General features: G+C 41.9%; 3 protein-coding genes across 9 annotated transcripts in view; 1 reads left to right on the top strand and 2 right to left on the bottom strand.

Annotated features, from left to right (window-relative positions):
* Nucleotides 1-1,439: 1,439 nt before the first annotated feature.
* LOC126052273 (toll-like receptor 1) lies at nt 1,440-7,502 on the bottom strand. 3 transcript variants are annotated; one of them, XM_049832715.1, is made up of 3 exons: nt 5,072-7,502; nt 2,437-4,959; nt 1,440-1,574 (listed from the first exon to the last, which is right to left on the bottom strand). In XM_049832715.1, the coding sequence occupies exons 2-3, from the start codon at nt 4,867-4,869 to the stop codon at nt 1,539-1,541; spliced, it is 2,469 nt and encodes an 822-aa protein (XP_049688672.1). In that variant the 5' UTR covers nt 4,870-4,959; nt 5,072-7,502; the 3' UTR covers nt 1,440-1,538. The 3 variants fall into 3 exon arrangements, with proteins under 3 accessions (XP_049688672.1, XP_049688682.1, XP_049688692.1); XM_049832725.1 differs by having other exon boundaries at nt 6,325-7,502; XM_049832735.1 differs by having other exon boundaries at nt 7,049-7,502.
* Nucleotides 7,503-13,264: 5,762 nt separating this feature from the next.
* LOC126052283 (toll-like receptor 1) lies at nt 13,265-20,771 on the bottom strand. The gene is made up of 3 exons (XM_049832749.1): nt 19,993-20,771; nt 16,780-16,944; nt 13,265-15,345 (listed from the first exon to the last, which is right to left on the bottom strand). The coding sequence occupies exon 3, from the start codon at nt 15,280-15,282 to the stop codon at nt 13,318-13,320; it is 1,965 nt and encodes a 654-aa protein (XP_049688706.1). The 5' UTR covers nt 15,283-15,345; nt 16,780-16,944; nt 19,993-20,771; the 3' UTR covers nt 13,265-13,317.
* A 76-nt stretch (nt 20,772-20,847) lies between these two features.
* FAM114A1 (family with sequence similarity 114 member A1) overlaps nt 20,848-24,131 on the top strand; it is a 36,672-nt gene continuing 33,388 nt past the window's right edge. For 4 of the 5 annotated variants that reach the window (XM_049832783.1, XM_049832792.1, XM_049832763.1 and 1 more), the window contains exons 1-2: nt 20,848-21,188; nt 23,776-24,125. In XM_049832783.1, the coding sequence (XP_049688740.1) occupies nt 23,784-24,125 (342 nt within the window). In that variant the 5' untranslated portion in view covers nt 20,848-21,188; nt 23,776-23,783. Of the gene's footprint in view, nt 21,189-22,667; nt 22,700-23,775; nt 24,126-24,131 lie in introns of those variants that run through there. The other variant, XM_049832773.1, reaches the window with a different exon arrangement.

The following is a 24,131-nucleotide window of genomic DNA, read 5'->3' as shown; positions in this document are numbered from 1 at the left end:
AGTTTAGGTTTCAAAACAGTCTTAAAGGTGAGGGAATCTTCCACAGCCCAGACCCTGTGCACTATTTAGGACATAAAACCCAGTTTGCTGATGCATTACATTTTTACAGAGACCGGAAAGCCTGATTTGAGAAATTTTACTTCCTCTTTTCTCATCTAGTAAACAGGACAAAATATGTGCCCCTTAAAACGTTACCACTAAGTGTGAATGCTAATCATGTCCTTTGACTGTAATGCTTGAGAGGGGGAGAAATCTTTGAGGAAAGAGGGGCACAGGTTTTCTGGTAGCATTCTCCACTGTAAAGCGCAGAGGAGCTCTGGAGAGGTAAAGGCTACAAAACTCCTAACCGGCTTAATGTGCACGGGCCTCTGCAACTGAACAGTTCCTTCAGTACCCAAGAGCTGTATAGCACACAAGCTTTAAATTATAGACGGGTGTAACTCTGGCTGTAGCCAAAATAAAGAAGCCACTAAAGCTTAGACAGGCAACTGCCTAAGAGCAGACAGCGATGTTATGGAGGAAGTAAAGAACCTGCACCCAGAGGGATGCTGTACGGTTGGGAAAAACCTCTTAAGAGGGAAACGTTGCAGCTCCACTGGTGCATTCAGGCTGCAGCCCCAGGTTTATCGTCACTACTTCTGCGGAAAGCCCCTCACAGCCTACTATAACCGGCTGACTGGCGCACAAGCTTTGCGATGCACTTTCGGCAGTGCCTCATGGTGCCTAATGCCCCTGGCCACTGTGTTGGGTTGCCATGAAGTGTGCCACGAGTGACTCTCAGGGTAGGGTAAAGCCTTCCTGACTTGAACTCCTGCAGAGCACTAAGCTCCTCCTTGTCTTTGAACATCTGCCCTCATCATAAATAACCTGCTTTTCAAGCATGCCGCATCCACCAGCTCCCACTGAAGTACTGAGGGTTTAGCAGCACTTTTTAAGGTACACAAAGAAATCTTGGTCCTGGCTTTGGGAGGGGGAGGATCTCAGTTATGTGTTATCACAGAAATCAGTAGCCAACTTCCCTTTGCCTGAAATTAAGACTTAATAGAGGTTTTTAGCCCTTCTTTCCAAAGCTCTACGTTGAGACCCAGGTCCCTAGCATCCCACTGCGACACCCAGTTAACCTGAGGTGGTAGGCGGGTGCACAGCGGTGTCTCAGCACCTCTGGACACTGGGAAGCTCTCCCATAGCTTCCCATCCACTGCTTCATCTAGCTACCACCACACACACCTGGCAGGTGCTCGGTCAGCCGCCTTGGCGAGGGTTAAGGATCACATCCTCTTACTGGGTGGCTCACCTCACATGCTGCTCATGATTGTGATCGGAGGGTTTTGCATTTCCATTAAGCTGTAAGTATAATTACACAACTCCTCATCACCAGTGAAACGACACCAGGAGATTTAATAACAGATAAAAAATGAGATGTTTATTATATTGTCAAATTAAATCGAAGCACAGCAAATTATTAGATGTCTCTTATCAATAAATACCATTAGTTTAAACAGTTTTATTTTAGCAGAGAAGTTACTTCCCAATGCAAATTACTCCTTTTTCACTCGCATGATGACTCTCAGCACCTGCTGATTAAAAGGGCAAGGTAAGAGAGTTCAGTGAACATCTGGAGATAAAAGGGGATTCACCTCCAAACATCAAGCTTCTACACTTTAGAAAACAGGAAAAACAAGCAACCCAACATAGCTTGATATGTTCATAGCAGAAAGCAGCAATATTATAATAGTATCAATATTTCATAAGTTCAGATATTATTTTGAAGACAAGGAATAGCAAATTCTATGAAATCATGACTTGGTAGGTAAATCTAGGCAAGCGGGAATGTTTAGTACAGCAAAGGAAGAAGAATATTAAACAGGCATTAATGGCTCCAACTTTCAGCTCTTACCCTGGAAAATCTCTGTCTGTGACAAAGGGAAAGACTTCCAGGAAGGGAAAACAGGCTGAAGGTACCCTTGACATCTACTATACCAATGTACAGGAAGGGATTTAAATAACAGTTTTCTTCTTCTTTGTATTATATAATTAAACACAAGGAAGCAGATGCCTACCACCTTAACCCAGGAACATCCATGTCACAACAAAGATAAAATGCATGCCTTGACAGTCATGATGACATTGAACCAAACACTATTTTTGTTACTTTAAAATACAGCTTTCAATGGGCAAAGTCCAATACAAAGGCAACCCAAGTTCACAGAAATAAGTGCAGCCACTATGAAAATTTCCCTCTCCTTCTCTTTGTTGATGATGGGCAACTACAGAAGACTTCTGACTGCTTTCACAGTTAGAATGAACAATAGCAATTTCTGTATGTATCACAATTACATTTTGCTACAAACTAGGAATACTGTAAAAAACTATAAAAAAATTATTATAACCATTTAATGCAAGACAATCAAGTCAGTTATTCACATACTGACTTACACTACTAGGAGAAGTAACATCACTCTGCTCCTCATTTGCTTCAAAGGATATTGGCAGGTTAATGCTAATAGCTGCCCTCAGGTTAGCCCAGAAAAGGGGATGCTTGCTCCTCTCCTTCGGCCACTCCAGGTAGGTTCGCTTTGCCATGAGAGCCTTCAGCTTGTGATACCTGGCAGGGATAATGTACGGAGGGATCGGCTCCAGTAAAATGAGGATTAAGCTGTTGGAATTCTCGCTGAATAATTTGTGATGGGCAAAGTACAGCTCATAGTGACACCACTCGCTCTGCACAAAGTTGGGAGACAACACAAAGATCGACTTGTAGCTCTTCTCAATGCAGTTAATGATGTTCTCCACAATGCTCTTGCCGGGGATAAAGTTCCTCTCGTGCTGGCACAGTTGTACACAGCCCTCCCCCTTCTCCAGGTTCGGGATCAGCTCGTTCTTCACCCACAACGAATCGCGCTCGCTGTAGGAAATGAACGCATGAAACTGCAGAACCGTCTCCTGCTCCTCGGGGTGGCTGTGCCAAGCCCTCCGCTTTGTCTGCGTCCACTGCCACGTCATCCGCACGTACCACGGCACATCCAAGTAGATGCACAGAAAGGCCACGACAGCCACCAGCACCAGCGTCAGCAGCAAAGCTGTCACCAGCAAGAGCACCGTGTTGCAAGCCAGTTCAGTCAGGTGGAAGTCCTTCAGCTGCATTCCTTGCAAGTCTTCTGGGTACTCGCACACATACGCTGCTGGCCAGCCAAACAGCTTCCCCCCAGACTGCCTCTCCAGACGGATAAAGTCTTGCAGTTCACAGGAACACTTGAACGGGTTGCGCCCGGCTTGTAGCTCCCTGACCTGTGGGCAGCTCTGGAAGAAGTCGGCAGATGGGGCGAGGATCAAATTCATCTCTACGTTCAGGAACTCCAGCGACGAAAAGCCACTGCACCCCGGCAGGTCAGCCAGCCTGTTCATTGCCAGGTTCAGCTCTTTCAAGGATTTCAGCTCAGCCATTCCCTTGGGGACGCTGGTGATGTGATTGTTTTGGAGGTTGAGTTTTTTGATGTTGACTGGCAAGCACTCAAACACGGCATCCATCAACTGATTTGAGGACAGGTCCAACTCTGTCAGAGACTCAGCCCATTGGCATTGCACATCAGCTCCATCGTGACTCAGCAAGTTGCTGCTGATGTCCAGGTATTTCAGTGATTTCATACGGCTAGTCATGAAGCTTACCTTGGAAAGGCTCTCAAATTTATTCCTCTGCAAAATAAGTAATTTCAGATCTGTCAGAGTGCCACAATTCTGGAACAATTCATCTGTCAGGGCATTGTGAGAAAAATTTAAATACTGAAATGAGCTCGTTCTATTGGGGCAAAGCATGTGTGGCATATATGCATCATATATTGTCAAACTGGCAATATTCATCTCTGAAAACTGTCTGTATAGAATCTCCTGGTTGAAATAATAAACCTTATTACGGACATGCTCCAAAGTTAGCACCTTCATGGAGCCACCCAAAGACATTAATTGTTCCAGAGAGCTTAATAAGGGTAGAAATTCATATTCAGTCAGCTCCCCCAGTGGTCCCCGAAAAGTCAAATTTCTCACAGTCAAATGCTCCACGGGTGAGTACCAAATAAGCAGGAAAATTTGCAAAATGATAGTCCATTGTAAGTCCACAGTGTCAAGCATGAGCGCTGTTGTCTTGATTTTCTTCAGAAGTGTTAAAGAAGGGGAGGGGAAATCTTTGTAGCTCAAGGTGTATCTTAAGTTAACGATTCTTAAGATTTCTGAAGTGCTCATTCCATCGTACAGGAGGGAAAAACTGAAGTTTTGGTTTGCTGCAAAAACAATGTGGAGGCTCCTTGTATTCAAGGCTGTCAGACTCTGAGGCTCATACAGAGAAAAGTCTTCTAAGGTCAGGAAAACAGTGCACAGCTGCAAATGTATGATATACCTGAAGTCTGACCTTCGTATCATTGTGGCACTTAATCCTAGGTACTCCAAATGAAACATGTTTCCAATTTCCTTACAGACGGGCAGGGCAGTAAACTTATTGAAAGAAAGATCTAAATGTCTAAGATATGCAAGATTTTGACAGTAAACTTTCCAAATATTATTATGAGACAAATCTAAGTGTTCCAAACCTTCATTAAAAATGAAGACACTAAAGTCAAGCTCTGTAATTAGATTATGAGAAAGATTTAATACTTGAAGGTCAGAAAGATAAATAAATTCTGAGATACTAAGTCCAGAGATCCTATTATGTGATAAATCTAATACATGAGTATGGACTGGAATATTTTTTGGAACATTAGTTAGCAAATTGCTTGAATAATTTGCAATAAATTCATTTTCCACAGTTGGCTGGATATTATTCCATAGCATGAATATAAAGACACAAGCAAAGACATAGATATTTCTAAGGGGTCTCATTGTGCTTTCCAGGTTTATCTTGTTTTTTTACAGAAACACAGAAGCAAATCTTCATTTTCTGTTCAATACGTCTCACTGATGAGTCCAGCCCTATGGAAAGAAAACACGTGGAATTTGCTGAAATAGTTGAACTGTTGAATTTGCTTTTTATTGCTAAAATAAAATGGAAATTTTATGTAATAAAAACTTTATTTTTACATACTTTTGTTCTAAGTTCTTATCAATCCTCCTCACCCCCATTCTTTAATTCCAATTATTTATTTTCTCAGTTTAGTAGAAATTAATTCCTTTATAATGGAAGGAATACAATCAGTGGTATGTTAAAAAGCAGAGGGATGTTAAGAACTGCAAATTTCTCAACAACCTTGAAAAATACAAAACTGGTACAAACAGACATCAATGCATTTGGGAATAAAGGAGAACAGAGCAAGCCTCCCATCTGCTCTTCCCATATACCCCATGTCGACACTCATTTGGGGACAGAACTCCAAAAGCCCCGTGGACCCTCACAGAAATGGGTGCAAAAACAACCTCTTCACTCAGAAGAGCCAAAGGGTGTTCCTCTTCACACTCCAAAGACCCAGGACATGGCCATGCACATCCTCAGGCTCAGCTTTGTCTTTGCTATAACACAGAGACATAGGGGTCCATTTTTCCAGTAAGCCAAGAATCTTGAGGAGGAATTTTACTGTCTCATGAAGATTGTAATGCCTATCTGGCCAAAAGCATACTCACAGGAAATTCACAGCATCACCAGACACTACATATGAAGCAGTGGTACCCAAAATCTGAAAGAAAACACTTGATGCTTCCAAAGGCTGCAGGATTTGCTAGGTGTCCTAGGAAATTTCCTACATTTTCCAAATTACCCCAGCATTGCAGTTTGACAAAGGACCTCTCTAGAAATGGTGAGGGACAATGAGTCTAGTTCTATGGATCAAAAAACCCAGGGAGGGAAAGATTTTGTGGATATGGAAAATGGTTCAGCAGCATTAATATATGGTCATGTCTATCAATAGCCTACACAGATTTGGAGAGGTATCAGTCCAATCATGAAAAACCATGACCTGGGCATTACTCTCGTGTTGTCATGCATTTAATGCAACACACATACAAGTGAAGTATGAGCAACTCATAAACTATTTCAGGAGACTAACATCCCCAATTTTTTTTTTCCTGTTCTGATTTTGTCTGTAAAAACCCCAAAGTTTTAAAATTCTGCCCCTGTGTAATCTTTTGTTAAATAAAATCCAAAAGCCTATTTTTTCAGTTCTAGGTTATAATGAGTGTTGGTCTCTAATAATTTGATTGACTGATATAAATACTCATCTCTTCTCCTCCAAGTCTCCTATGAAGCTTAATCAAGTTTTCTTCTAATTAAGTAAAGCAAAAATATGTGTAATTAACATCACCAAGAGCAATAAAAGAATAAATCAATAAAGTATAAATTTCTACCTCAGTAGAATCCAATTGAGTGGTGAAATTCTGCCTTCAGAAGGTTGTGCTGGGGTATCTGAGCACAGAATAGAAATGAAGCTGGGATGGTTGGTCAAAGTACAGTATCACTCACAAGAAGAACCAAGACAAGCAAACCTGACCCAGCTTCCTTCAAAGAGCAGCTGACCCTGTTCTTCAGAGTCCAGGCTGGTAAAGAAACTCTAGAATCAAATAAACTTTGATCTGGAACTATCTGGAGGAACTTCTCCCTGGGCAAAAGGGATGCCAGGAACAAAGCAAGAAATGTTCTGAAGGGAGAAAAAAACCAGAAAGATATTCTCTGTCCGTGCTCCATTGCCAGATGAGTTTTAATTTACTGTTCATGCTATGCTATACACTGCGACAAGGGATGATCTGCACTGTATAGCACTGAAGAGTGCCACAGTCAAAGAATAAAGCAGGTATGTCTAGAAAAGCAATATTAAGGATCAACAGTTACCCCTCTAACACTATCTTATGATAGTATTAGAGTTGGATGAGAATGAAAATTGCCATACCAGACATTTTTTTCCCTTTCTTCTTTGTTGAAATTCAACATACAGATGAGCGTTTTCACTGAAATTTCAAAGTGCAAGAATATCTTCCAACAGTGAAGAAACACCAGCACCTGAGATTTGATGGACTCCAAACCAGATATAACAAAAAGAAAAAAAATGTAAATAATGGAGCAAATATAACCCACCTTTTGTGCATGGAATCCACCTCCGAGTGAAGAGCCAGCAAAAGTCCTCTGCATACTTGGTTAACATCCTCAAAACAGAATTTCAAACATATGTAATCTTCAAGCTGGGGAATCTCACATGAGATGCTAGTTCCTTAATAATTACTACCTCATAACAAGGTTTTCTTATATAGATTATATAATTCTAAGAATTAACAAAATGTCCCTACAATGCAGGTATTAAGAGCACAATGAAAGGAAACTTCTAACAGTCCAAACTCGAAATACATTTACTTCTGTAATATTTACATAACTGTACAGTTTAGGAGGAAATAAGCCTATCTGTGGTGCAGAATATTCACCAAGGCAAGACTGTTTGAATAATTCCGCATTTCTAATTTCATGTCTGCTTCTGATGGTTACACACATTCTAGAAATTTGTCCCAACTGCATCTCCTCTTTTGCATACACAGAAAAGAGGAAGCAGAACCCCCACCACCAACTTCTCTTTGTATCAGAATCTCTTGCAGAGCTCTACCCCACTGAATTATTTTCCTCAGCAAGCAGACTAATTAATGTAGCACACTGACAGATGGCAAAAGCTTAGATCGCAAAAGCTGGTAACAGGGGCAAACTGGCACAGTTCAAAACCTTTACAGGTCAATCTTTACACTAGAGATGCCTTGGATGGTTATCAGGGATACCCCACATTGTAGCTTCCTTCAAAAAATTATAAAAAATGAACCATAGAGAGTAGTCTCTATGATATGAAAGCTGTAAAGAAGCCACGAAGCATACAGTACTGTAGGACAATCTGGCAATAGAGGAATCCAATAAAGCAGCCATTCAATTAGCATTTTGAACAAGGGCAGGAGCCTAGCGAGCAAATCAACAGAGCAGAGAGTGAGTGCGTTGCAAAGGCAGATGTAAAGAACCAAACCCAACACCTCAGTCCCATAAGCCTCCAAACTAACACAACATGCTTCAGTAAGATTAATTAGCAAGGAAGTAAGAAGCAGAGATGAATAAATGAATGAAGATTTATTTAATCTTAATGAATTTTAAGATTAAATTCATGAAGTATGTAATTAATTCTTCAGGTAGGGGGAGAGGGGGGCACCTGGGCCCATTTTGGACTCAGTCTAGAGCTTACTCCACCCTATAAAACAGCACCCTGGAGGAGAGTTGAAGGCAAGAGGGGACTCAGCTAAAGAAGCTGCAAAGTATGAAAATTTATTCTAGACACCAGTGCCAGTTATATTTCAAGCTTGCATTACATTCCTTTGAAACTTTTCTTTTGCAATTACCTTTTCAATTTTGCAAAGAGTAATTTAACCCTTTGCTTTGCTGAAAGAAAATGTCTACTTTTCATTTTTAGATTGATGAGTAAAATAGTCTGAACTGAAACTGAACTGAAACCATTCTGCTTTCCTAAGTGCAGTGAATCTGAGTAATACATTACAGAAAACTCAGAGACATTCGTGACCCAAGACAAGACCAGGGATCATGAATGTTTCTCAATAAGCAGCAAGATTCTGCCTGTCAGCTGATACTGTCTTGTCTTCAAGTTAAAGAGGAAGTTCCCATTGCTGGGCATTAATCCATGAAAATGAATAGACTAAGGCACTATTTTTGACAGAACAATAATATCCCAATTATGCAAACCAGTGGCAGTTTTATTTCCAATATAATCCATGAAAAAACTTTGATGCATGGACAAAATCAAATATACCATCAGCTTTCATCAGAACTGACTCCAGTGCACACACAGCTGTAAAAAGCAAAAGTATCTAAGCCTTTAGTTGTAGTATGTTTAATTTCCTTACTGCCCTTCTTTATCAGACTTTAATATACATTCAAATAAAGTTTGCCATAAAGAAAAATTTACAACTAGTTAAAATAAACCTGATATTCCTGAATACCTCTGTTAAACAATTAGGAACATTGCATAATGTTATTTTTACTAACCAATTCAGCAAAGCTTTGTTTGGGGCTGTTTTCAGTTTATTGATTAAGTCATTTCGCATGATAGGCAAAACCTAAAAATCGGTGTATTTCTGTTCATGCATCCTGAAATGTACCCTCTAAATACCATCCTTTCCATAGTCAGTGTATGTACACTCATGCACATACCTTGTTCCATTGCTGAGGTTTACACTGCTGGGGTTTTTACAGCCGATTCTATCAATGAGCACCTGTCTTCACAAACAGCCTTTCCTCAAGGTACATTTCACAATTCTGCCTATATGTTGTGATTACTTACCCAGAGGGGAACCGTAGCTACACTTGGCTGGGTATCAGAAGTCAGTCAGGAGGAGCACCGTGCCCAAAGGTGTGAAGAATCTCTCCAACTGGAACTGCCAGTGTTTGGTCATATCGAGGACCTTACCTTCAACTGCAACTCTCATTGTCACAACTTAACCCTGTGCGTCAGGTAGGTGAAACAAGGGCTAAACGCCACCACAAGTCAAAGTGAGCAGAGACTGTACCGCATTTATGCCCAAGCCTATTTCACTTGGGCATAAACAGACACAAGGATCAAAGCTGTGGAAATCAGACTGTTAACACAGAGTCACCTTGCAGAATACAGAACTTCCTCATTTATTGGTTTATCAGTACTGCTTCCTCTTGACCAAACAGTGACTACAAATGAGCATTACAGTCAATCTCAGTAAGTGTTTCTGAAAGAAAAAACAGCCAAACTGAAGCCCTGAGTAAAACCACAGGTTTCACAGAGGTTTTGAACCTTCCCCTCAGCAGAATGCCTCGCCTCCCACGGAGTCCCATTCTTTTCCCTTGAGCGCCTTTCTCTGCTCTAACCATCTGCAGTTGAACTTCAGTGATGATGCTTTGTAACATTTCTAAAGCTGAAAAAAAGCTGAAAAAGAGACGAGCTCTCAGCAGGGCAACCCACATTGTGTCAGGACTCCCAGTCTGTCGCAGTTCAGTTTCCTTCGTACTACACACTACTTAAATATACATGAAAACATTTACACTTTCACTTCATTCTGCACTTTCTCTAGGTTTTGGACGGTATTTAACCCCCATGTTATCAGTTTTGTAAGTTGATATTACTATGTATGTAAAAATAGCATTCCTGCTAGTAACCAAGATGACTAGTCAGATGCCAGGAATCTGCTCTGATATGGTATCTGGCATCAGAATACATTTACACACTTATTTTCCTGATAACTGGAGAGCATTAGCAGTTACCAATTTCAGTGCAGAACCAGCTGCAGACTCACATCACCGCGGTGTGCAGAAAAGGGTAGCTGCTTTCCAAAATGTACAGAAAAAGTGGCTGACATGGGCTGTGAGACTACACATGGCCCACGTATGGGCAATTTCTTCTTGGACTAAAACTGGTTTTATAGAAAGTGTTCAGAGTATGGCAGAGGCTATAATAATTGTTTGAAATATTCTGATATGTATCACTTGAGAAACTCATTCTCTCCTGTGCAATCAGAAAACTAGATGTAGTAATTCATTGCATGTGTAGCTGTTTTATCAATTATCTGGCACATACCATGGACAAAAACCTAATAGCATGTGTGTTTCAGGTTCCAAAGCACAAGTTTTAATTGCTCCCCATGCTCATTACAAGCCCCTTCCAACATTATTCACTCAAGGATTTTGGACATATACCAGAAACCTGCAGTTATATATTTCTGCTTATGATCGCATCAGCTCCATTGCCAGAGGTCACGTAGTTCCCAAGTTCTTTCCAAAGTGGCAAGCAAACCCTTGCTAAAACCTTCCACTCCTGAAAGAAAGAAAGAAAAAATTTCTGGCAACAGCTATGTGCTCCCACGTGAATAACAGGAAGGATTCTTGGTGCACTCTCTGACTTTCAGAGGGTTTTTCTGTCCTCCTGCCAACAGAAGCAGCCATATGAGTTCTTAAAGCTTCACACACAACAGGGGATGTTAACTCTTATTACTGAAGTTTCAAGGGCTACTGACCTAAAACTTTGAGGCTTTCAAAGAAAATTTTCATGTGAGCTACCATGTAACAATCCAGCTGCCCCTGGTTGTGTGAAAGGCATAGGCAAACCAAGATAAATCTTTTCATCTTCAGTTTTCTAAGGATTAAATGACTCATACACTGAAGCATTAGTTGGAGGGGAAGGAGGAAGCATAGAAAATATTTGTTTCTGCTGTCCTGAATTAAATGCCTGCAATTTTATAATAGGTGTGTTATATTAATTCGAGGCTGAGTGGGATGGCAGGGCTAAAGGTGTTAAATTTGACCTTTCCCCTACAAATCATAAACAGTTGCTGACAGTTCAAGACTTCAAGAGACCTCAGCCTGCTTAGACCTCAGGCAAAAATAAAAATCAAAATTAATATCTTTTGTTAATAATAATGGAAGACAAGAATGAGATAAAATGCAAACATTCTATACTAAATGAGGATTTCATCCTAACATCCCTTCTTCTGTTGTATTCCTGTTGAAACACATTTTTGAAAGGAAAACTTACTACTCTCTGGTCATCTAAGTCTGGTATTCCAGATGGCAAACACCGCCCCTTCTGGAGACAAAGACGAAATTTGCTGTCATCATCTTCAGCAGTTATGAATGTTTGTCAGAGCCCAGCCATGTTTTCTTGAAGCCAAACCAGCACCACTACAGTGTCCTGGTTTCAGCTGGGAGAGAGTTAATTTGCTTTCTAGTAGCGGGTATAGTGTTATATCTTGGATTCAGTATGAGAAGAATGTTGATAACACACTGATGATTTCAGTTGTTGCTAAGTAATGTTTAGACCAAGTCAAGGAGTTTTCAGCTTGTCATGCCCAACCAGCAAGAAGGCTGGAGGAGCGCAAGAAGTTGGGAGGGGACACAGCCAGGGCAGCTGACCCAAACTGGACAAAGGGGTATTCCATACCATGGGATGTCATGCCCAGTATATAAACTGGGGGGAGTGGGGCTGGGGGGTATTGCTGCTCAGAGACTAACTGGGCATCAGTCAGCGAGTGGTGAGCAACTGCATTGTGCATCACTTGTTTTGTATATTCCAATCTTATTATTATTATTATTGTCATTTTATTATTTTTATTATCATTATTAGTTTCTTCCTTTCTGTTCTATTAAACTGTTCTTATCTCAACCCACAAGTTTTACTTTTTTTTCTGATTCTCTCCCCCATCCCACTGAGTGGGGGGAAGTGAGTGAGCAGCTGCATGGTGCTTAGCTGTTTGGCTGGGGTTAAACCCCAACAACAGATAGAGGGGCCTGCTGTATTTCTACAAAGGAGAACAAATATTGTAAATGTAGCTTGTCTTTCTGACTCTCTGAATAGAGGGTCTTATCTGCTGTCCCAAGACCTGGCAAATTTTTTCAGCCTCTGACTGGTTATTGCGTTTCTGATCAGAACTCATAGCTGTGCTGCTAAAGATACTTTTTCCTGAAAAGGACAGATTCTTTTAATAATAAGCATAAAGCTATATGGGTGAGAAGAAAAAAAGTAGAAAGCTAAAAAAAAAAGCATGCTGTAAAATCAAGAGCTTCTCAAGATATAGTCAATGATGATGAAGGCAGTTCTGTTACTGCCCTCTCAGTCCCTTTGCTCAGGGTATCTCTCAGGATCAAAAGGGTACCAGGACTCTATCAGAGGATGGGAATTAAAAGCCCTCAAATCACTGCTTCTCCCTCACAGCAGTGCCAACCTACAAGCCCCAAAATGTGAAGTGGCTCATCTTTCCTTTTCAGTTTTCTTTTCAAGAAAAAAACCCTCACTCAGTGCTCTTTTGTGGCATGGCCATTTTTGTCCACCTGTGCTGGACGTTCAGAGTCCTGTATCTGGGTCCTATCCTTTCAAGCTTCACTGAATCTGAGAAAACACTAACCAGGAACCACTTCAGACACTGGCCTTCTAGCCCTCTTCTCAGGATGCGTTATTTTTTTTCTTGCAAACTAATTTTAGCAAAAGGGGTCCTGTGATGAAGCTGCCTAAGCTTTGTGATTAATGCAGATCTGCAACCTCTTCAGCAACTCAAGCACTCTTTCATGACTGTACCAACTGCTACAGGCTTTATTCTGCTAAGAAATATTCACTACGGTATTTCAAACTGTATTTCAAAATGCACACCCAAACTCATTTGTGATTTGCTATCTCTGTATCAACTGCAAGAGAATTCCAGTGAGGTAAGTTGAATTTTGCCTACCGTTAGGAGGCAGCACAGAAAACTATGTAGAAACAAGATTCTGTAACAAAAAGTTAAATACATTGACAACCAATGGAAATCATAAAGCATTTATTGCTTCACGAAGAAAAAATGGAAGAAACTCCATTAGAAAAATTCTTCATCTGTTTCCCCACACCGCTTTCCATTAGCCATTAGCAGGTTAATGCTAATAGCTGCCCTCAGGTTAGCCCAGAAAAGGGGATGCTTGCTCCTCTCCTTCGGCCACTCCAGGTAGGTTCGCTTTGCCATGAGAGCCTTCAGCTTGTGATACCTGGCAGGGATAATGTACGGAGGGATCGGCTCCAGTAAAATGAGGATTAAGCTGTTGGAATTCTCGCTGAATAATTTGTGATGGGCAAAGTACAGCTCATAGTGACACCACTCGCTCTGCACAAAGTTGGGAGACAACACAAAGATCGACTTGTAGCTCTTCTCAATGCAGTTAATGATGTTCTCCACAATGCTCTTGCCGGGGATAAAGTTCCTCTCGTGCTGGCACAGTTGTACACAGCCCTCCCCCTTCTCCAGGTTCGGGATCAGCTCGTTCTTCACCCACAACGAATCGCGCTCGCTGTAGGAAATGAACGCATGAAACTGCAGAACCGTCTCCTGCTCCTCGGGGTGGCTGTGCCAAGCCCTCCGCTTTGTCTGCGTCCACTGCCACGTCATCCGCACGTACCACGGCACATCCAAGTAGATGCACAGAAAGGCCACGACAGCCACCAGCACCAGCGTCAGCAGCAAAGCTGTCACCAGCAAGAGCACCGTGTTGCAAGCCAGTTCAGTCAGGTGGAAGTCCTTCAGCTGCATTCCTTGCAAGTCTTCTGGGTACTCGCACACATACGCTGCTGGCCAGCCAAACAGCTTCCCCCCAGACTGCCTCTCCAGACGGATAAAGTCTTGCAGTTCACAGGAACACTTGAACGGGTTGCGCCCGGCTTGTAGCTCCCTGACCTGTGGGCAGCTCTGGAAGAAGTCGGCAGATGGGGCGAGGATCAAATTCATCTCTACGTTCAGGAACTCCAGCGACGAAAAGCCACTGCACCCCGGCAGGTCAGCCAGCCTGTTCATTGCCAGGTTCAGCTCTTTCAAGGATTTCAGCTCAGCCATTCCCTTGGGGACGCTGGTGATGTGATTGTTTTGGAGGTTGAGTTTTTTGATGTTGACTGGCAAGCACTCAAACACGGCATCCATCAACTGATTTGAGGACAGGTCCAACTCTGTCAGAGACTCAGCCCATTGGCATTGCACATCAGCTCCATCGTGACTCAGCAAGTTGCTGCTGATGTCCAGGTATTTCAGTGATTTCATATGGCTAGTCATGAAGCTTACCTTGGAAAGGCTCTCAAATTTATTCCTCTGCAAGATTAATGTCTCCAGTTTAATTAATTTGTCACATTTTTGAAAAAGCAGATCTGTTAAATCGTTGTTTAAAAAATTTAAGTATCTAAAGGGACTGTCAGATGAGGGACACAGCATATGTATCATCTCTGATTCAGTTATTGTCAAGGCTGCAATATTCATGTCTGCAAATATTTTGTATAGGTCATTCTGTGAGAAGTACAGATCTGTGATTACAACTTTCTTCATTGTGACTGCTTTCATAGATGTACCTGAATAGTCAAAGTCATAGCTTTTGATGTGCGACAATTGTCTTACACCGTTAACATTGAAGTATTCAATGGATGAGTGCCATACAGTCTGAAAAGTTTCAATAAGAGCATTCCAGTCAACTGTCACATTTGTCAGTGTCAGATTTTGTAACCTGGAGCCTGGTCTGAAATTAGATAATAATGCTACTAATTTTTTTACATTGTCATTTATGATTTCAGACAATGATAGGCTTTCTGTAGTATTTTGTATCACAACCCAGTCAAAATTAGCTTTGGACTGATGACTATTTGTATAGAGGTATGGCAGGCTCTTGATTTTTTTGTCAGAACCATCTTCGTTAGAAACAGATGTGAAGAGTTCATTTTCCATAGACAGGCTGACACAGTTCCAAAAAGTTAATGCAAACAGACACTTGTAAAGAAAAAAGTTTCTGAGTGATCTCATATTTTCTGTCATACTGGTTTCTGTTTCCTTGGAGATGCTCAATACTTCTGTTATCTGTCCACCTTTGTTCTAATCCTGCAGCAAAATAAAGAAACAAAACCAAAACCCAGATCATGTCATTAAGTGGCTATGCAGGAGCCATCACAGAGATTGATCTTTTTTAAGGTTCCAATTTCTCATCTCTCTCTTTGACTCAAAAAGCAATGAAGGCACCTATTATCATTCAGGAGAGGCACTCTTTATTAAGAAAACACCACTGAAATTTCTATTTGGTAAATATGCTGTACTTAATAATACAATGGGTCTGTTTCTTACAAAACAAGTTTTATTTCATAGGTGACTAAAATTTGCTGCTTACTTACAGAATTACTGCTGTGATTCAATGTATTATGAAGGCTTCCTACAACTGTATAATACACTTTGATCAGAAAGTACAATATTTGTGGTCACTATGGTCATCCTCTCCTCAGATTCTCTCTTGAAGGATATGAACTAGACTCAGATACATTTTTTAAATGGACTTGTGACTATAAAACCTGTACTGAAACACAGGATGGAGGTTCAAGAGAGTGAATCAAAATCTGAATGTCTTTAGGTAGCTGAGATTGGTCATTAGGGCTTATTTTAACTGGGGAGGCCGGGAAGGGGGATAGGATGTTCTATATTTGTGCTATGGAAAAGTCCACAGAAGAGTTTGCTTCTTGTCTGGGCTTTAGCATCTCCTGAACTTAGACTCTGAAAGTGGGGTGTCCCCATGTCTGATTTGTTAGGTGTACACAGAGGACGCCAAACACACACTGAACATTTTCATATGTGTAAACCTTGATTTAAAGTTGTTTTCCAGATTTCTGAATTCTTCTCGTTTCCTCAGAACATTCTTCCCCTCTTCCTCCCGTTACTTTTAAATCGTAGTTGTTGTCTGAAGCCTTCCATAGTGCTTATTCATGACTGCAGTGGCATTCAACTTTCCCTTGATATTGAAATGGCTAAACTGTAAGTTTATACTTCTAGTGCCTCTACAATGATTCCTGGTGACTCTACAATGAGACAGTAATAGCTGTCACTTGTTGGACTAAAGCTACAACCTTGAGGACTACATCCTTTGTACCATTAACCATTCCACGCGCTTTCTTAGAATTATATTACTGTGTCTAAAACATACATTCTCTTAATCTAACACAACCTACATTATGAAATCTCAACAGTACAACAAAAAACAGTCCACCGAGTTCTCCTTTTGTAAAGAATGCATGAAACTAGGCTTGGAAATCATCCAGAAATAACGGGGCAATATAGCAAAACTTTCCCAGCCTTTTTCAAGACTTTCATTTGGAAAAATTACATGCAGTTTTACCATCACAGCCCTCAAAAGGCATTTGGGCATGTGCAGAGAACAAAAGATAATCAGCATCCTCTATCCTGTTCTTCCGATTGTTTGGGCAATACTACTAATGTGTATATAATCAAACAAAATATGTAGCTTCAAGAGAAATCTGAAAAAAAATCTACCTTCAAGTCGTTATTTCTTCTTAGGACAAAATTTCATCAATATCCAGGGACTAGGTGAAAGAAGGATACAGTTCTTCCACATGTGCTTAATTTTCTTTCTCCTTCCTATATCCTGGCATTCAGTCAAGTTATTTACGAGTACCTTCAAACTTTCTTTAGAATATCCTATAAAGCAACAAAATTAACAACTGTTATAACACAAGATCCACAATTTGGGGGCTAACACTGGGGAAGTTATCCTTTACAGTCATATCCCTTTTAATTCGAAAGTATCCTCAAGTGTTCAAACTTGACAAAAAGATCATTACCAAGATAAAAGCAGAGAAGGAATCCAGTAGGGTAAGCAAACCAAGATCATAGCAAGAAATTGTCCTGTTGCTTAAAGAGCAAGAGAAGAGATAAAAATTGAGGTTTTAAGAGTTTTTCCAATATAAACTCAGTATAAACTGACTAAACTTTCATGTAAGAAATGTACAGAATGCATTGAGCTCTGATAGTTTAGTATTAAGGCATGCGCTTTGCAAGTTATCGGCATAATACAAAACTCAAATGTTAAAAATACGTCTTTCACATGGATGAAACAGATCATCAAGTTAGACCCACTCCTGAACTGTAGAAAAACTATTTCCATTAAATCACTGTGACCCCCTTAACTACAGGTGTCGTGCTAATACAAAGAGACTGCTATTTAGCCAGTTTCTTTGGATAAATCTACTGAACATAAGCAACTTTAGTCTCACTTCTTACCCATATGCTTGAAAGTATATCATACAGTTGCTAATAACATTCTATAGAAAACATGGTGCATTTTCACATAAGATGCAGAATATAAAAGTTTTAGCTAACAAGCAACCACATAAAATCTATAGAATTAAAAGTCTCTCACCAGAAATCCATGCTCTCTGAAAAAGCAGAAAACGTACTCAGGAAAAGACAAAAAGAAAACTTTATCCTACTTTGTAACAATACTTAAGAATGCCCAAACTTTTTATATAAATGTTTGTGCCATCTACTGACAGCTTATGAAATGGCATTTGCTTTCCTCCAGATGTATTTTCCACATACAACATTACTGTAATTTCCCCATTATTTAATTATTATTGAACTACGTGTTTTCATGCTTTACAATAGATTAAGCAGGGGAAAAAAAAAATCTTTTTAACAACTTTCTGTCTTCATCAAATTAATATGAAAATAAGTACTTCTTTTGAGCAAGTTTTACACTGAAATTCAAACATCTTCCTCTCTGAACTTAATAATGGTCTAAGTCTATATGTATTTTTTTTTTTCCATTTCACTCTACAAATTTAGTTGTCAAATTCTTATCATGGCTGGTTTATAAAAGTGCTGTTTGTCTTATTTTAATTTCCATTTAATGGGAATGGAAAAATAATCTCTCCCTCCTGCTCCAGCAGTGTTGTGATTGAGTTAAATACTGGACATGAAAACAGTGGGTAGGGTCTTCTTTTTTTTTTTTTTCTTTTTTTTTTTTTTTTTAATTAAAACAAAGCAGCAACTTCCATACTGAATGCCCAAACACTTGGGTTGTTGTCCTGGCAAAGACATAAACCAGACTCTCTTTATTTCTGTGTAATGTTGGTCAGAAATTCAATCTTAGCTGAGATCTAAATACAGAACTGTCACACTACAAACTACCTTTCTGGGTTAGCATACCGTAACACATTCATGATTTAGCATTTCAATTATTCTGGAAGAAGAGGAAATAATCTTAAAAATGACTTTTTCACTTTAAAGCTTATTCTGTACACCATATTTCATTTCTCAGCTTCAAGTGAAAAGAGGTCATCCAAAAACTGAAGGGAAAGATAGGACAGGTAGTAAGCGACAGAATACGGACAATTCATGTTCTCTGCTGTTATGTTGATGAGCCTTATGGTGGTACTCTATGATTCTTTCTCCATTTCTGTCACTACAGACAATAGCATTCACAGCTAGTTTCCAAATGACACCTTATAATGTTGTTACATAAAAACCTCACCGTTGTCTGCTCTTCGCTGGAAAGATTTTGCTATCCATCCTTATGATGAGATAAAATCCTAAGGCAAGACATTGCTTTTACCAAACATTCATTCCTGTTTGGGAATATAACGGTTTAACTGCTTGAATATAATCTACCTATTACTCTAATGATTACAGAACCAGACATACATTTGGTTAACACGTAATAACTGCCATAAATTAGAGGCTCTTATTTGACAGTGTCTCTTCAATTAAGTGACAGTATGAGATGGCCACTGGCATAGTTTGAGTTCTCCGGTCCTACCTACATACTATGAAGATAGATAAAGCATATGTTAAACAGCAAAATAAGCATATTACCATTAATTGCATGCCATTAGCCGTCATATTTACCACTCAGGTTTACCAGTGCAATCACTGGAAGAAGATTAATATATCCAAATGTTATGCATACTTCTACATTTTGTTAAAAGTAGCCAAATGCAGTGGTTTCCTTCCATCTTTGCTTTATATTTATCCATTTATTAAAAGGCAAGTATCTTTTCTGAAACCCATTAGGAAGATGATAACACTCAGCATAATAACAAACTTCAGTGAAATCTGAGGTGAGTAGAAGTGTTCAATCTCTATTGCTCATTTATTCCAAGACCATTTGCAATATTACCAGAGTGAGAAAATACAAGTGAAATTAATTACTGAAAAGTGAAAGAGAAAGAAAATTAGAAAAGGCAAGTGCTAAATTCAAGAAAGTAATTTAGGAACTTAGGAAGTTAATACATCCTTCTATCCCAATAGACAGACATACACATGTACGCACTTACAATGTGAATTTCATCCTGAAGCAGTAACTTTACATTACAACAGTGATTAACACGCAGTTCTAAAACATGCATGGCCTTGTACAGAATCTGCAAAACTGACAGCGTAAGATCCACTTTACAGTCAAAATTACCATCCATCATGGGGACAACCAATCTCCAGCTACTGAGCTGCATCTATCATGATTCCTCCTAAGACACTGCCCTTATTCTTCCACAAGCTCCACTGAAAAGCAGAGAGAAATCCTTAGGGCCATTCTAGATTTCATTTTCAATAAATACATCTAAACATACACAAATTAACCTAAAAGATGCTAGAACTACCAGCATGCCCCGATACTTAAATTCTCATTGAAATGCCTTCAAAATAAAATTATTATTTACTGATACAAACATTTGCTCTGCTACCACCTACCTTTACGGGAAACTTCAGAGACTTTTGCCTGATAAGCGTGTAAGTCACATAGCATGATCCGTATTTGTGAAGCATGCTTCTGAGAACTGGGGCTTTATTTTGTGACCTCCTATAGCAGCTCTCCTCAGTGATTCACAACATGTATTATTTTGCTTCCTGTGGCAACAGTCAGTTATTTCTTTCTTCAGCAAAGGAAGACTAGTGACAGAGAGGATGCTATAATGAATCGTGGAACTGCCCTTTATCACTGTAGAAGGGCACGCCTCGCCTCAAAATGAAGCTGCAAAAAGAGGAAAGGGTGTGAGGAATTAAGACAGAGACAAGAACAACAGGTTGTTGGGCAAGAGCCTGCAATCCTCTTGTTCAACCAAGCATATATATCTCGCGCAGCTGCAGGCGCCCAGCGCTGACACTAACTTACTGGAAACGCGTGTACACATGGATGTTTCCTGTAAACAGATACAACAAAGGCGCAAAGAGGCATCTGAAAAGCTGAACCTCAGTTGTTTAATTCCGCAACCCCACGCTTCAGTAGGTGGTTAGCTGCAGCTCGCTTTGAGGAAGCATTAAACTTTCTACACTAAAAAAAAACCACCAAAAAAACCCAAAACTGACGCCAGCTCAGCGACTCACTTGTACTCAGAACGCCTCAGCACGAACGCTCTCTCACCAGCGTCGTCGTGTTTACCCCTCCTGCCGGGTGGCCGCCCCCCCCCCCCCCTCCGAGGAGGCCCCGCTCCACCCGCGCCCGTCTCTCTCGGCCGGCGCTCCCGGCGCGGGGCCCGTCTCCGCCGCCGGCAGACCGCCGTGTCCCACCGGCGTCTGTCGGCCCGCGCCCCGCCGCCCCCTCCGCCGAGCGAGGCCGCAGAGAGCTGGGGGCCGTGAGGGGCGATAATGGCGGCCGGGGCGGCTCTCGGCGGCGGGTCAGTGCTGCCGCCCCGGCCCGCGGCCTGGAGCCCGGGGGCGGCTCGGCAGCGGCGCGGAGCAGTCGCTTCGCAACAGGCGGCCGCCTCAGAGAGACGGAGGGAGAGCGAGGGAAGAAGAGCCAGCCAGCCAGCCCTCCCTCCCTCCCGCCAGCGGCCCGGCCGGCCCGCGGCTGCCCGGTCTGTTCTGCCTCCTCCCCCCGCTGCTGCCGACGTGGCGGGGCGGAGAAGGGGAAGGAGCAGGGGGCGCGCCGGCAAGGGGACTGCTGAGCGGTAAGGAGCACAGCGATTTCTTCTTCTTTTTCTGCCGCTTTTGAAACCGGCTGCGGGCTCCTCACCAATTCCTCTACCCCAAAGGGGATTTCGAAAAGAATTAAAAAAATAAAAAAGAAGGAGGGAGGGAGGGAGGAGGGGGAAGCTGCGGCCGCTGCGGGTTTGAGGGAGCGGCGCTCCGGCTGCTCCTGCTTTGCCCTGGGCGCGGGGGCAGGTGGCAGCGGGGCACGGGGAGCTGGCGGCCGGAGCGCCGGGCGCCCGAGGGGCCGCCGCCTCAGCTGGCCGTGCCCGCAGCGTCCCGCCGCGGGAGAAGTAGCAGCAGGCGTCGAGGGAAGGGGGAGCGCGGTGCCGCCGGCCAAAAAAAGTTAGCCTCACGGAGGCGTTGGTCCGCGCCTGAAGGCGCCCGTCGGCGGCTGGGCTTTGCTTTCGAGGCGGGATTAAACTCCTCAGGCGGCGGGTCGGCAGGTGCCACCGAGCCGCGGCGGGAGCTGCCGCCACCGCCGGCCCCTGAGGGGCGGCCGGCCCCGCCGCCCGTTGGCCGCCTCAGGGCGGCCGGTGGCTGCGGGAAGGGCGCTCGCCTGCCGCCCGGTCCGGAGCTGGCCTTGGCATCTCCCTCATGAGCTGTCTGTGGAGAGCAACTCGCTTTGGGCGGAGTTGTCCGCGTTGATTTAGATCAGTATGGTCTCGGGGATGACAGCTTGAATGACGCCTTACTCCCCGGGTCAAGCACGGCTCGCGGCTTCTGACAGATGTGGTAATTTGCTGCTACGTGCTTTGCTCCTATAAGGAAGGTTTAGCAGGCAGCTGCAGGGACCTTGGCCCGAGTGGTCCCCAAGGATGACCCAGTCCTGCAAAAATTCGTGTGCACGTATACGTGTCATCCTTTATAAACTGTACTGGTGCTGGGCATTTTCTCATTCGGATCTAATCCCCGTCCAAAGTTATGATGCATGTGTGTACAGATTTTGCAGGTTTTGGTAGAGGATTCTCGTATCTGATGGTGGAATTTGGTTTACAAATAAAAAAAAAAAAAATTCTTTAGGTGATGCTGCGCATCACACAGCAAGTACTGTTAAAACAATGGCAATACTTACCTGCACTAAAGCATTTTACAGTATCTGCTATATTTGTAATGGAAAACTGCAAATACTTGTGGCAAATGCAAAGATTCTGACTTGTAAATGCATGTGTTCCCAAGATACTTTAAGTTACAGCGTAAACTAAAGTAATATAAGTGGTACCAAGTGTAATATTCACTTACGTTTCTTGTTCACTGATCCCAAATGCTATTCTTGGAACTGTTCAAACAGCTGATCTACATTCAAGTTAGATAAACAGGCTGCTAAAGCCACAGATGTACGTGATTCTATAGACTTTAATAAAATACATTAATTTAAATATGTGCTTCTCAGACAGATTTCTCCTAAATCCCAGTTATATTTTGCTTTTTGCCTTTTTTTTTCTTTTTCCTGTTCTTCAGTCTCTCTTAGAACCTCGGTCCTTCCTAACAGGTACAAAGCTTTAAACCATATTAAATTAATATGGGAGTCAGTGAAGAGACAACATCTATAGAGAGGACTGTGTGAGTTTATTTTACGCCATGCAACTCAGCATGCAGTCAAGAGCTTGCAGTGACAACTCTCTGTCAAGGGTTGTCTTCTGAGTAGAGTGCCAGGCATACCGTTGTTGCCAACAAGTAAGTGGTAATAATCACTGTACAGTAGTCCTTTTGGACTCTGCCAGTGCCGCTCCTTAATCTGCTTTCTTTCCCTTCCTGGAACCTCAGTCTGATCATTGCACAGTGGTGGAAAATACTTAGAAAAAGAAAGTTACAGTGGAAGATAAGGAGTAAATAAGAGAAAACTGGTTTGTAACTTACTAAAAAAACCCCAACCAAAACTGTGCCTCATGAAAGCTTACCGTGGCTTCAACATTGAAGTTTAATCATACAGCTGGAATTTTAAGAGCAGGTGAGAAGCATTGCACTCAAACAGCGAGTGTTTGAGACAAGTGATGCAGAAACACTGTGAGCAATGAATGCTTGCTGTCTATGAAATGGCTGCAGGGACCATGGCCTGTCATGTTCTCAAATTATGGCCCTTCTCCAACACATAAATATCACCACAGGATTAGTCACGCTGTGTTTGTCATCCTCTCCGTCAGTCAGCAGGCTATAGGAACCTGTGTATGTGCAAATGATGAGAAGGAGAGCAAGAGGTGCTTGGCTATTGCAGATTATCCTGTTCTCCAGTGGTCTTTCATAAACATCTAATATGGAACACAGGAATTAACCATGTGGAAGCTCTTATATTTGGCTTCTCCAGACAAATGAACATCCTTTCTCCCTCACCAAACCATATTTTGGAAAATAGTAATGCTGCTCTTTGTACTTGAGTGAGATCCTGCAAGGTGAATAGAGTATTCAGAGTATCATCATGATGCCAGTGCCACGGGGTGCCATGCTTCAGGAGGCCTTACATCAAGGCTGTGTTGTTTTTCAGTAATAGCTTATGGTAAATGCTGCATATTTTATAGTCATTCGAATGTTTATCCAAACTAAAAGACATAATTTATTTTCTATATTCAGGATAGAAAATGTCTGAAGACGTATGTGATGGCATCCCATCTGAAGAAAAACCTGAAGTAACGGAAATGCCCAGCAATGAGGTATTGCCTCACGAGTCAGTACCACACCTTGTGGAAGCTGAAGTCTTGCATGAGTCTTCACAAGATGAACGTGGACAGGCCGCTCAGAGTGCCAGTAATAGACAGGAAGGAGACATATTTATTAATGAAAAACCTTTGACTGAAAAAATAATTGAAAGTCTGCCTTCCAACGGAGAGGCGACTGAAGACATGCCCAGTGAGTGCAATGAGACTGTAAGCCTTGATGCAGAACCTGAATCTGAAGAAACACTGCATGAACAAAGCAGTCCAGTAAGT

The sequence above is a fragment of the Accipiter gentilis genome, chromosome 3, assembly GCF_929443795.1.
Source record: "Accipiter gentilis chromosome 3, bAccGen1.1, whole genome shotgun sequence".
Taxonomy (NCBI): domain Eukaryota; kingdom Metazoa; phylum Chordata; class Aves; order Accipitriformes; family Accipitridae; genus Astur; species Astur gentilis.
The sequence above is the reverse complement of the archived record's forward strand: the minus strand, read 5'-3'. Positions and strand labels throughout refer to the sequence as shown.

Bases quoted from the DNA above. Each gene is read 5' to 3' on its own strand.
- LOC126052273 (XM_049832715.1), bottom strand. From the start codon at position 4,869: ATGAGACCCCTTAGAAATATCTATGTCTTTGCTTGTGTCTTTATATTC. The intron at 1,575-2,436 runs GTAAGTCAGTAT...TTTAATCAGCAG, and splicing joins ATGTTACTTCTCCTAGTAGT to GTGCTGAGAGTCATCATGCG.
- LOC126052283 (XM_049832749.1), bottom strand. From the start codon at position 15,282: ATGACAGAAAATATGAGATCACTCAGAAACTTTTTTCTTTACAAGTGT.